The 11,701-nt window shown below is 39.5% G+C and overlaps 1 protein-coding gene and 2 non-coding genes across 3 annotated transcripts; 2 read left to right on the top strand and 1 right to left on the bottom strand.

The window, feature by feature from the left end:
* Positions 1–1,074: 1,074 nt before the first annotated feature.
* Positions 1,075–7,143, bottom strand: LOC141325719 (membrane-spanning 4-domains subfamily A member 4A-like). The gene is made up of 8 exons (XM_073834470.1): positions 7,032–7,143; positions 6,423–6,624; positions 5,834–5,944; positions 5,651–5,719; positions 4,954–5,097; positions 4,585–4,698; positions 1,595–1,675; positions 1,075–1,446 (listed from the first exon to the last, which is right to left on the bottom strand). The coding sequence occupies exons 2-8, from the start codon at positions 6,597–6,599 to the stop codon at positions 1,381–1,383; spliced, it is 762 nt and encodes a 253-aa protein (XP_073690571.1). The 5' UTR covers positions 6,600–6,624; positions 7,032–7,143; the 3' UTR covers positions 1,075–1,380.
* Positions 7,144–10,151: 3,008 nt separating this feature from the next.
* On the top strand, positions 10,152–10,223 carry trnaw-cca (transfer RNA tryptophan (anticodon CCA)). The gene has a single exon. It is a non-coding gene; the product is annotated as a tRNA-Trp (tRNA).
* Positions 10,224–11,393: 1,170 nt separating this feature from the next.
* trnaw-cca (transfer RNA tryptophan (anticodon CCA)) lies at positions 11,394–11,465 on the top strand. The gene has a single exon. It is a non-coding gene; the product is annotated as a tRNA-Trp (tRNA).
* Positions 11,466–11,701: the final 236 nt, after the last annotated feature.

Below are 11,701 nucleotides of genomic sequence, written 5' to 3'. Positions count from 1 at the left end.
CTCCAAAACAGACCACAATCCTGACATATTTGTATCTTAAAGGAAAACTCCTATAAATGCATATTCAATAAGGTCAGAGGCAAAACAAACTGCCCACGGGTTGAAATGAGTTGGAATGTGTTCCCTGTATTAGAGGGTTTTAGGTAGATGGCCGACCTATATAGCAGTCTTGTCAGAGGTATGTAGCTATCTGAGGATAGTTCACATGAATGGGTTGTTCTTGATTGGGCTGTTTCCTTCATCTAGGAGATTTTCAGTAGACAGTCCACATAAGGCTATAGGTCTCTTTCAGGCTCCCTATTCATGAAGTTTTTGTCAAAGATGTACCAGTCGAGGCTGGTTTTCTTTGATAAGATTCCCCTTTTGTATTGTGAAGTATTCCTACCTATGTTTTTGGTAGCAGGGTTAGGTTTTCTTTCCATTTTAGGGCTTTAAGTAAGAGGCCCCCTGAGGTTGACTTTTTTTTTTATGTAGCGATGCCTTCACTGAATTAGAGGCTTTAGGTAGGCACCCAAGTTATAGGAAACTTGTTGGGGGTTAGTAGCTGTCTGAGGATAGTTCCCTTTTATGCGTTTTTCTTCCTATTCCTACGCCTCTGTGTTAGGGTTTTAAGTAGATGGCCCATAATCCTTAGCAATACTGCTGTCTGAGGATAGTTGTGTTCCCAGCTTGGCTAATTTGATTTCTTGCCTTAATGCACGTTTTTGATTCCCTATTTCCTCCCAAGTTATTCTAGCCACCAGGGCGTCATTGGCTGCCCCTTTAATCATTGTATGTTTGCCACTATTTTTTTGTGCTCTCTCACCAGGTTGATAAGTATGGACCAGGGCATGGTATAGTAGGTATTTTGTTTCCCAAAGTGTCCCCTAGGGCAGGGGTTTTCAAACCTGTCCCGGAGGACCCCCAGCCCTGCACATTTTGTATGTCCACCTTTCCAGACACACCCAATTTAGTTCTTGCAGTCTCTACTAAAAATCTGATGAATCAGGTGTGCTAGATGAGGTTGACATACAAAATGTAAAAAACAATAAGCACACAGTATGAAAAAACAGTGCGAAAAAACAACCCAATAAGCATTTTTTAAATTCTTTATTCTGACAGATTATACAGTATTAAGCAACCAAACATGACTTATGATAAGGTAACTTAACCACAGAGAGAAAATCAGGAAATAGTATCTATTCGTGTTTTGAATAGTTATTGTTTAAACACATGTGACTTTAAAAATTTGTAAAGTTTGTAATCTGATCAAGTGATGTCTTTGCTTATTTAGTCCTTTTTTTGTAATGACATGCAAATAGTGAGGGTCTGGTAATCATTGGGAAGTCCAAGTCCATGTGTCCCATGAAAGCAACACAAAACAGCAGGATCAAACAATAATCAACTGTATTGTGGAGGATTGTCTGCAGGATGCTGATGCACGGAAGGGTTGCTGATCACAGGTATCTATAAGAAAAAAAGCTATATGATCAGCTAGTTTACTTATTGATTGCTTATTTACTTAATAATATCCGAAAAGTACTGCTCCTATTATATATTGCTATACACATATCCATTTTTTTGTATACCATTTTACTTTATAAACTTCTCTTACCTCTGAATGGTCAAGATCATGGTAATGGCAGCGCCTAAAGTCACAGGACAGTGGAGGTGAAACTTGTGGAACATACGGCACCTTTGGAGAAATGCACATATAGCATTTTATTTCTAATTATTGTAAAATCCCATAAAAGTGCAACAACATTGGCATACAGTTCCAGTATTACAGCTTTTGCTATTAGTAGAGACACTGCTGCTGCTAAATGCTTTTGAGAAATGCACTGACTCAGGTAATTCACATCACTTCAATCTCTGCACATTAATTACTCAAGCCTCCATCATTAGGTCAAACATGACATTTTGGAAAACTTTAATATATAATTTGTTTAATCAAAAAAAAAATTTGTTCAGAATAACTTGACTAAAATGAGCATAAGAGAGAAAAGCTAAAGACTAATATATTCTTAGCTCTTGAAGATGCCTGTTTTCCAAGGAAATTATGTCCAGCAAGTCTTGTGATTTCAGGGTATTATGACTTCAAAGGTTTTAAAGGACAAGTAGCACCAATGTAACAGGGTGGAGTGGAGTTTGAGTGACAAACTAATTAATTGTTTTATACATGAGTAAATTTATCATTATAAATTGAATTTTATATAATTTAAAGTAAGCCTTTTTTTTTTCTTCAGGCGTAAAGAAATTTAAAAACATTTAAGGAATTATGGACTTCAATGGTGCCTGTGAGTTTGTACATCCAAAATGCAGTTTAAATGCAGCTTCAAAGAGATCTAAACAATCACAGCCGAGGAGTAAGGGTCTTATCTAGCGAAACGATCCATCCTTTAAAAAAATAAAATAAATGTATATACTTTTTAACGTTGAATGCTCATACAGCATATGCGTACTCTGTGTAATGTGGGTCAATACAGGTAGGGAATGTTGAAAAACTGCCTTTTCATTTTCCCCTCTAACTTCAAAATCATCCTACATTGCAGTAGAAGTACCGACCCTGTGTTTGCAAATTGAACATGCAAAGGTCAAGCACCCTTTACAAAAAAGGTAAAACAGTGATGTAGGAGAAATTTGAAGTTGAAGAAGAAAAAGAGATAGGAGTTTTTCTCCCAAAAAACAGTGCTTGTGTTGTGTTGAAGCCTTTTGAAGCTGCAGTGAAACTGCAGTTTGGACGTTCAAACTCACAGGCTCCATTGAAGTCCAGTATAGAGATAATTCCTGAAATGTTTTTCTCAAAAAACATAATTTCTTTAAAATTGAAGAAAGAAAGGCATGAACATCTTGGATGGCAATGGGGTGAGTACATTATCTGTAATTTTTAATTCTGGAAGTGAACTACTCCTTTAAGAGAAAAAGGAGATGCATATACTAATACTAAATTTAGTAATTTAAGCTAATTTAGAAATATATGTGACCTTTATTTCAAAGTGAGGATCAGATGTGGAAAAAGGATTGAGGAACATGAGAATTAATCAAGTGCTTCAGAAAGCTTTTTAGTTTTTAGGTACTAACAATTATGAATCCTGAATCATATGCATGTGAAAGCTATTGGCATGAAAATTGATTATATGCAGTAAATACAGTAAAATATTTAGTATTGTTTATGGGTTTGTGATGAGATCTCATTTCACAAGAACTTACAATATTTAAAATGTGAAACTATTTCTAGTCAAGATGAAAAGCTGTCTTGTGATATTTGCGTGCTTGCAATTGTAACATTTTATACAATAGTTCAGTAAGCTATAAATTAATATTGTTTTAAATTTTAAATTCAATATTAGCTGTTTGGGTCAATTCTGCAAACAAAATAGTTCCAAATAAAGCCACGGCGGAACTGTTGCAAGTGATGTTTCTTTACTAAATGAATCGTCCATTTTGAACTAATTGAGTGAATCAATGATTCAGTGAGTTATTAGACTTGTTTAAGATGCACCATCACTGTGCAGACCAATCGGCATATTGCATTAAAGTACCGCAAGAGTAATGATTTTATATGATATTTTGGGTGTAATTTCTCAGCCGTATCTGATGTGTTAGTAATTAGAAGTTTTTAAATGGTTTGACAGCCCCATTTTTTATGTTAAATTTGTGGAAAGGAGAAAGTCACACATAGCTTCAATCAGAAGTTAGAAGCTCAACATTTCTAATGTTTCAGAATGGTCATGTGAAATCATATAGGAGAGAAACCAGTCCATTTAGTTTGCGGCAAAACCTTTACCGGGCTTAGACATTGTTCTTGTTTTTAACTGCATATGCTAATTCATTCAATATTGTCTCTTGAGGTAATTGTGCAATCACATCCCTTGTAAAATCCACTAAATAGTAGCAATAACCCATATAGTCAGTTAATCTTGTGAGATGATTAACATTGCTTTAACTTTTGAAGAAAATGCGCCCGGTGATCAACAAAAATCTCTGTTCACGTAAATCATTTGGGATACAGCTTCACCTACAGCATACAGTAAGTGAGTCTAAGTGTTTTTATGCGTCTTTGCAAATCACCTTTTTTAATTATGTGCTAGATAGCAAATTCCGTGGCTAAACATTACAGCTCGTCACCCCATGGAAGAGAGGGACTGGGTAGGCAGAACTCCTTAGCCTTTTTTAAGGCAAATGCAAAAGAATGGGTCACTCTAAAAAGGGCCTGATTTTTGACGCGGTTAAATGGGTGTTTTTCACACTGCAAAATTTTACCCAAAATATAGTACAGACTTCTCATTGAGACCCTAAAGAATCATATCAACTTGATGACCCCTTTAATATCTGGAAACGCAATGTGTTTAAAGTTCACTTCATCAACATTTACATAATTTCCAATGTTTTTGTGTACAGATGTTTATAGCACAAGAATTTTATGTTAAAAACGTGAACGTTTGACCATTTGAAAGTGAAGAATTTAATAAATAAATATTTGTAACATAACTTAGTGTTTGTTGCTTATTATCAAGACATCCATAAGTAACTATTTCCATTACATATCAGAGGGTTTCAGTTCACTAAAAAGTTTGTGAACCTCCATCTTGACGCATTACTAACCTGGGTGCAACAGCTGCAGCTGACTTTACAGGCATATGCTGACAGACAGATGGAGATGATAAACTCAAGCAAGGCGAATATGAGCAACACAGTTCCGATTCCCCAGAAGAGAATCTGAGATGAAAATCAACAAATAATATTAAAATAATTGACAATTAGTACTCACATAGGTACACTGGCTGCTTAATGTATAAAATCAATGCCTTCTTAAATTATTAATGATCAGTAATAGTAAGTATGTGATGTTGGGGAGAAAAAGACTGGACAGATGAGAGCAGATTAAGAATTTACTTTCGACAAGTGTACTGACCACACACTTATCTTATTGTGATTACTACATTAATGCAAATGTAAACATTGATGACATACCGTATACTTTCCCCTAAACTCGTAACAGTCAGTATCGTAGCAGTAATTGTAAAATGGTCCAAGAGCCAAATCAAATGGAATTAAAATAACGGTAATGCCTGCAGTTATAGCACTGATAATGTTCATTCCAAGCGAACCTTTCACCTATAGGCAGAAAAAAATAACATCGACATAAAACTGATTAATAAATTAGGAATAACTTTAACACATTTTGTTAACACATCATATTAATGTAGATGGAAAAATACACAACATGAATGCAAAGTCCAGTCAATCTTCACTGATTACTGTTTAGATTACAGTAAATATACCGGTCTCAAAAAGGAAAACTGTTTTTTTCCCTTTTACTGTTAGTACAAATATTTTTTTTAGTGTCTTTAGAAGTGATTATATGATACAGTGTGGGTTGTATCTATAGGTGCAATTTTGATGCAATTTAGTATAAAATATCAAAATGTCCAAAGTTTCATTAAGTATGGGTGTTGCGTTCAGGAGATAAAATTAGTTTATATAATTAGTTTATATCTCAGTGCTTCAGTTAATCTAAATTCATTTAATACATTTTTGCCAGAAATATCCCTATCTGTAAGAATTGTTTATATAAATTGCACAAAAATGTGAATCATATTATTACAATGCCACCTGCCTGTGTTTGGCAGCTTGGACCCCTTAAAACGTACAAATGTTGAGTACATACCAAACACAAACCGAAGGGAGAATTAACTTTGTTTTCAGCAGCAATGCAGAGTGAGCCTGCGATAATGTACTGAGAGGAGAGAGAAAGAACAAAATGGAATATTCTGTTGGAATATGTAGCTTAAATAAAATGTAAAAAAAAAAAATGAAAAACAGAAAAAAAATATATATAATTGTTTCTTACGATGATTGATCCCCAGTAAGGAATACCACTAATGACAGTGATGGAATCTAAATTAAGTGTCAAGACGATCCCAAACAGTAAAGTCAACAGGCCGATCATTATCTGGACAGTCTGTGAGGGACAAGAAAAATGTACAGGACAGAACAAGAAAGTCTCTTATAAAGTAAAACAGTTTCAAATTTTGGGGACCAAAATTAAATATACAATAAATTTATGGCAACTATGGGTATGGACTTATGATTGTACTCAAAAATATCCTAAAATATTCAAGCACAGAAAGCTCATTTTTGCAGATGTGCAACTTTGTCCATTAGTTAACATTTTTTTGATAGTTTACAACTTGTAAAACATTCTTCTCTGTGACTCTTTGTGACTGGTACACTGTAAAATGTTCTCTGTAAATGATAAACCTTATTTTATATTGGTCTTCCTCATTTTGTATCTAAGTCACATTATGCAATAAAATCAGTGTATATTGTGTTAATGTGTCTACTACTCCTTTTTGTAGAATTTATTCATGTAATTTTCTTACTTCACACTACCATACACACTTAAAAGGAAATATCTGGGGTTATGAGAATATTCTTACCCCAAGGGCTTTTGGTTGGCCTTTCAGAAATGCCTGAAGTCCATGAAAAGTAGAAACTCCTGTGACATGAACAGGCACAGGAGCATTTGTCACAGCCCCAACTGCTGTTGCTTGTGTTGGTGGTTGAACCTGAATGATGAGTGTTGAAGAGTTCACAGGTAAGACTGTTTGGGACATTCTTGTTTCCGAATCTGATATTGACCTACACAAAAATCATAGTACATCAAAACATGAAAAGGATATGATTAAAAAATAAATGTTTTTTTTTTTTTTTTTAATTTTTTAATTTATTCAAAAATTCTATATTCATTATGTTTGTTGTTATAAATACAGTCGTCACATTGTAGTTACTCAAATAGAGTAACTCTATTAGCCCTTGGGAATGAAGAATAGACTATATTAACAGCTCATGTTGAAACTGATCTACATCCATTTACATTAAAGGCATTATAGATTAAATACCAGCCTTTATAGATTAAATAAAGGAAATTCATTAATTCATTAAAACCATTTAGTTAAAGCAACAACAATAACAACAAGATGCAGATACATAATGAAAAGACTGTATAAAGATAGTCAGATGTAATGTATGAATATATTTTGTTTTACCAGAGAAAAATCCTCTCTTCAGTTTGCTCTGTAGGGTTGCTATGCTCTGCAGTCGTACTTTGCCCTCACAAGAGCTCAGGTGATTGGATGGGGCGGCAAAACTCTGACACTGCTACAAGGTAATATAAAAATTTTGATTACATTTTTTTTTTTTTTTACTCATCTAGAAAATAATTCTTGAATTAAGAATTTTTAGATATTTTGTCTGGAAACCAGACAAAAAATCTAAATAAGAAAAGGTTTTTTTGTGTGTTTTTTTTTTTTTTTGCAAGTGTACAAATAACGGCAGCATGATTTTTAACCCATTTTATGTGGTAGGCAATGTGGATTTCATCGTTTAGTTAAGGTATAATTATCCCTTCATGCCTGTACCTTAGTTAAAAGGTACTTCATGCCCTGTACCCCAAAGCTAAAGCAAATGCAATAGTTTTAAAATAAGTGGACTTCAAAGGCTGTTCAGAGCTATATTACAGTAACGGCATGTTATTACATTATCAGGTTTTGTACTTCTGACTCACCTAGATTTTGATTCACTCACTGGAACAAACATACAGTACCAATAAAAGGTTTGGACACACTTCCCCATTAAAGAGAATTGTCACAAGGACGGACTGAGACGAGCGGATCCATTCGCAGCATTTATTAGATAAGACAAAACAAAACAAACACACAGGGGCAGGCAGAAATCGTAGTCAAAACACAGGCAGAAAGGTCGGGGCTAGCAGCAAGAATCAAACACGGGAGGGAGTCCAGGAATCAAACACGGGAAAACCAACACGGGAAGAAACGCTCAGAAATGCAGCCGGGGCAATACAAGACAGCCAAGAGCTACGTGTGAGAGTGGCTTATATGCAGTGTGTATAAATGAACTGCAGGTGTGTGAGTGTGTGAATGAGCTGCAGGTGTGAGCAGTGATGAGTGCAGTGGCTTGTGGGGGATGAAGTCCATGATAAGTGGTGCAAGAGTACTGATAACAGAGGCTCAATCGTGACAGAGCCCCCCACCTAAGAGCGGCTTCCAGACGCTCCAAATACCTGTGACAGTTCAGGAGAGTGATGGAGTGGGCCTGACACAGAGGCATGAATGGCGGCCCCGGTCCATGTGCAGGTGGAGAACCAGGAGACTAAGGCGGCACCGACGGAGGGAGAAGCCATGGTGGTGGAAGGGTTGGCTCCTTCATGGGGCCGGGCGACGGAGGTGGAGCCGGTGGAGCCCGAGGCGGAACCGGAGAGTCGATGGTCATGGGTGACACCGAGGATCCGGAGGTACGCGGCGGAGCCGGAGCGACAGAGGACCGAGGCTGTGCCCACGGGAGGGAGGAGGTCCACAGAGCTGGTAGGACGCAGTGATGAGGCGCAGCCGGAGGAGTAGAGTCCAGAGGCGAAGGTGGGGCGACGACTGACCAGGGCAGAGCCGGAGGGACGATGGAGCCCGGTGGAGCTGGTGGACCAACGGCCGACGGCGGAGACGAGGGAGCAGAGAGCCGGGGTGGAGCCGCAGGATCGGAGGGCCGAGGCGGAGTCCAGGACTCTGAGGCTGGAGGCGATGGTGAGGGATCCTCCAGCCAGGGCACCGATGGAGAATGGCAGTCCCACGGCAAGTCCTCTGCACCGAAGGTGGGTTGAAGGTGAGCAGAGGGACTTCTTGGCCGGGGACTCAGGAACATCGGCGGCCATCTTGTGTGCAGACTCTGGCGTGGCAGCCATCTTGTGTAGTGGCTCTGAGCTGGATTTTACTGTGGGAACATTGTTGTCCTCTTCTTTCATTCCCACAGTAAAAGGAGAGCCACTTATTTGCAGAGCAATGTCAACATAAATTTGTAAAGTCCAGCTAGGTTCGACCATAGGCATCAGTGAAGCCAATGGCTCTAAGAGTCCTCCACAGAAGAAAATCATCAGGCATACATCATCCATAGTAGACCGATTAGCCAATTCGATGAAGTCCATCGCATACTCCTCAACAGACCGCTCACCTTGTTTGAGACGCATGATCTGTACCATGGAGTTCGTGCTGGAACCGGATGACACCATACTAGCTGTTGGATCCTTGTAGTGGTGAAGTCTTCTGTCACAAGGACGGACTGAGACGAGTGGATCCATTTGCAGCATTTATTAGATAAGACAAAACAAAACAAACACACAGGGGCAGGCAGAAATCGTAGTCAAAACACAGGCAGAAAGGTCGGGGCTGGCAGTGAGAATCAAACACGGGAAAACAAACACGGGAAGAAACGCTCAGAAATGCAGCCGGGGCAATACAAGACTTCGCCAAGAGCTAGGTGTGAGAGTGGCTTATATGCAGTGTGTGTAAATGAACTGCAGGTGTGTGAGTGTGTGAATGAGCTGCAGGTGTGAGCAGTGATGAGTGCAGTGGCTTGTGGGGGATGAAGTCCATGATAAGTGGTGCAAGAGTACTGATAACAGAGGCTCAATCGTGACAGAGCCCCCCACCTAAGAGCGGCTTCCAGACGCTCCAAATACCTGTGACAGTTCAGGAGAGTGATGGAGTGGGCCTGACACAGAGGCATGAATGGCGGCCCCGGTCCATGTGCAGGTGTGAGCAGTGATAAGTGCAGTGGCTTGTGGGGGATGAAGTCCATGATGGTGTCTTGGGGTACAACGGTAGCATGGCTGAATGCAGATCAGACGGTTGCATGTTCCAATCACATCAGTTGATCTCTTCTTGACATCCATAGTATAAAGTCTACAGCCCTTTACCGTGACTGATTTGCAAATTGAATCAAAGCAATTAAGCAAGGAACGCCGACTTGTTTTCTCGACCTCGTGGCCGCGAAAGAGTGCGCCTGACCCCAGATCGGGAGGTTGCGTGTTCCAATTATGTTGAGGTCAAGCGATCTGTTCTTGACTTTGTGAGTGTAAAGACTAGCTGATTTGCATAGATTATCAAAGTGCTTAAGCATGAAACACTAAATATTTTTTCCGCTATCTTGTAGTGCAATGGTAGAGTGTCTGGCTCCAAATCACCTTGAGGTCAGACGATCTGTTTTTGATCTCCTGAGTATGAAGTCCAACATCAAGAGTGTTCCTTGAGCACCGTATATTTACTGATTTGCATTCTGTGTCAAGGCCGTTAAGCAAAATACATCACCTCTGGGTTCAGGATCTCGTGGCGCAACGGTAGCGCGTCTGACTCCAGATCAGAAGGTTGTGTGTTCAAATCACGTCGGAGTCATGTGATTTCTTGTTGACTTCTAAAGTGAAAGAGGTCCCTTTTGTTGTGTGCTGCAGTGCTTTCCAATCCCACTGCTCTGTATGTCTCCCTTATTAACCACACCTGATTCAGATCATTAGCTCATTAGGAGAGAGCTCCATGAACTCATCTGGTTGTGTCAGAAAAAGGAGACAGACAAAATATGCAGGGCCGCGTTTTTCAGAGTCACTGTAACCCTAAGTTGATTGTAACTCTATTGGTTTCAATGCGTCTACGTTGTATTAAGGATTGCAATGCTTTTTGGAAACACAGCCCAGAGCAGGGGGTCACCAGGATCAGGATTGAAAACCACCGGTGTACTATGATAGATTTGTATCTTGACCTGTTATTTTTATTAAGCCTGAGATCTCATGTTATAACCATTCCTGTCATTGTGTACTGTGACAGATCTGCCTCTTGATGTGTTACTTTTTCATATCTTGCCCTGCAATCTCTGAAGAAATCGTGGAAACATCTACGTGCCGAATTCAAAAGCCAGCTCCTTCAAGCCGGAATCGAACCAGCGACCTAAGGATAGCCAATGTATCATCTACAGTTTTCCGCTCTACCAGCTGAGCTATTAAAGACAGGGTGACAAAAGGTGGCTTAAGCAGGAAACACCGGATAGGTTTGTGGTGTCTTGGGGTACAACGGTAGCATGGCTGAATGCAGATCAGACGGTTGCGTGTTCCAATCACATCAGTTGATCTCTTCTTGACATCCATAGTATAAAGTCTATAGCCCTTTACCGTGACTGATTTGCAAATTGAATCAAAGCAATTAAGCAAGGAACGCCGACTTGTTTTCTCGACCTCGTGGCCGCGACAGAGTCCGCCTGACCCCGGATCGGGAGGTTGCGTGTTCCAATTATGTTGAGGTCAAGCGATCTGTTCTTGACTTTGTGAGTGTAAAGACTAGCTGATTTGCAGAGTTTATCAAAGTGCTTAAGCATGAAACACTAAATAATTTTTCCGCTATCTTGTAGTGCAACGGTAGAGTGTCTGGCTCCAAATCACCTTGACGTCAGACGATCTGTTTTTGATCTCCTGAGTATGAAGTCCAACATCAAGAATGTTCCTTGAGCACCGTATATTTACCGATTCACATTCTGTGTCAAGGCGGTTAAGCAAAATACATCACCTCTGGGTTCAGGACCTCGTGGCGCAACGGTAGCGCGTCTGACTCCAGATCAGAAGGTTGCGTGTTCAAATCACGTCGGGGTCACGTGATTTCTTGTTGACTTCTAATGTGAAAAGAGGTCCTGTCGTTGTGTGCTGCAGTGGTTTCCAATCCCACCGCTCTGTATGTCTCCCTTATTAAACACACCTGATTCAGATCATTAGCTCGTTAGGAGAGAGCTCCATGAACTCATCTGGTTGTGTCAGAAAAAGGAGACAGACAAAATATGCAGGGCCGCGTTTTCCAGAGTCATCAAAACCCTAAGTTGATTGTAACTCTAT

The sequence above is a fragment of the Garra rufa genome, chromosome 2 (assembly GCF_049309525.1).
Source record: "Garra rufa chromosome 2, GarRuf1.0, whole genome shotgun sequence".
Taxonomy (NCBI): domain Eukaryota; kingdom Metazoa; phylum Chordata; class Actinopteri; order Cypriniformes; family Cyprinidae; genus Garra; species Garra rufa.
This window is presented reverse-complemented; position numbering and strand designations above follow the sequence as displayed.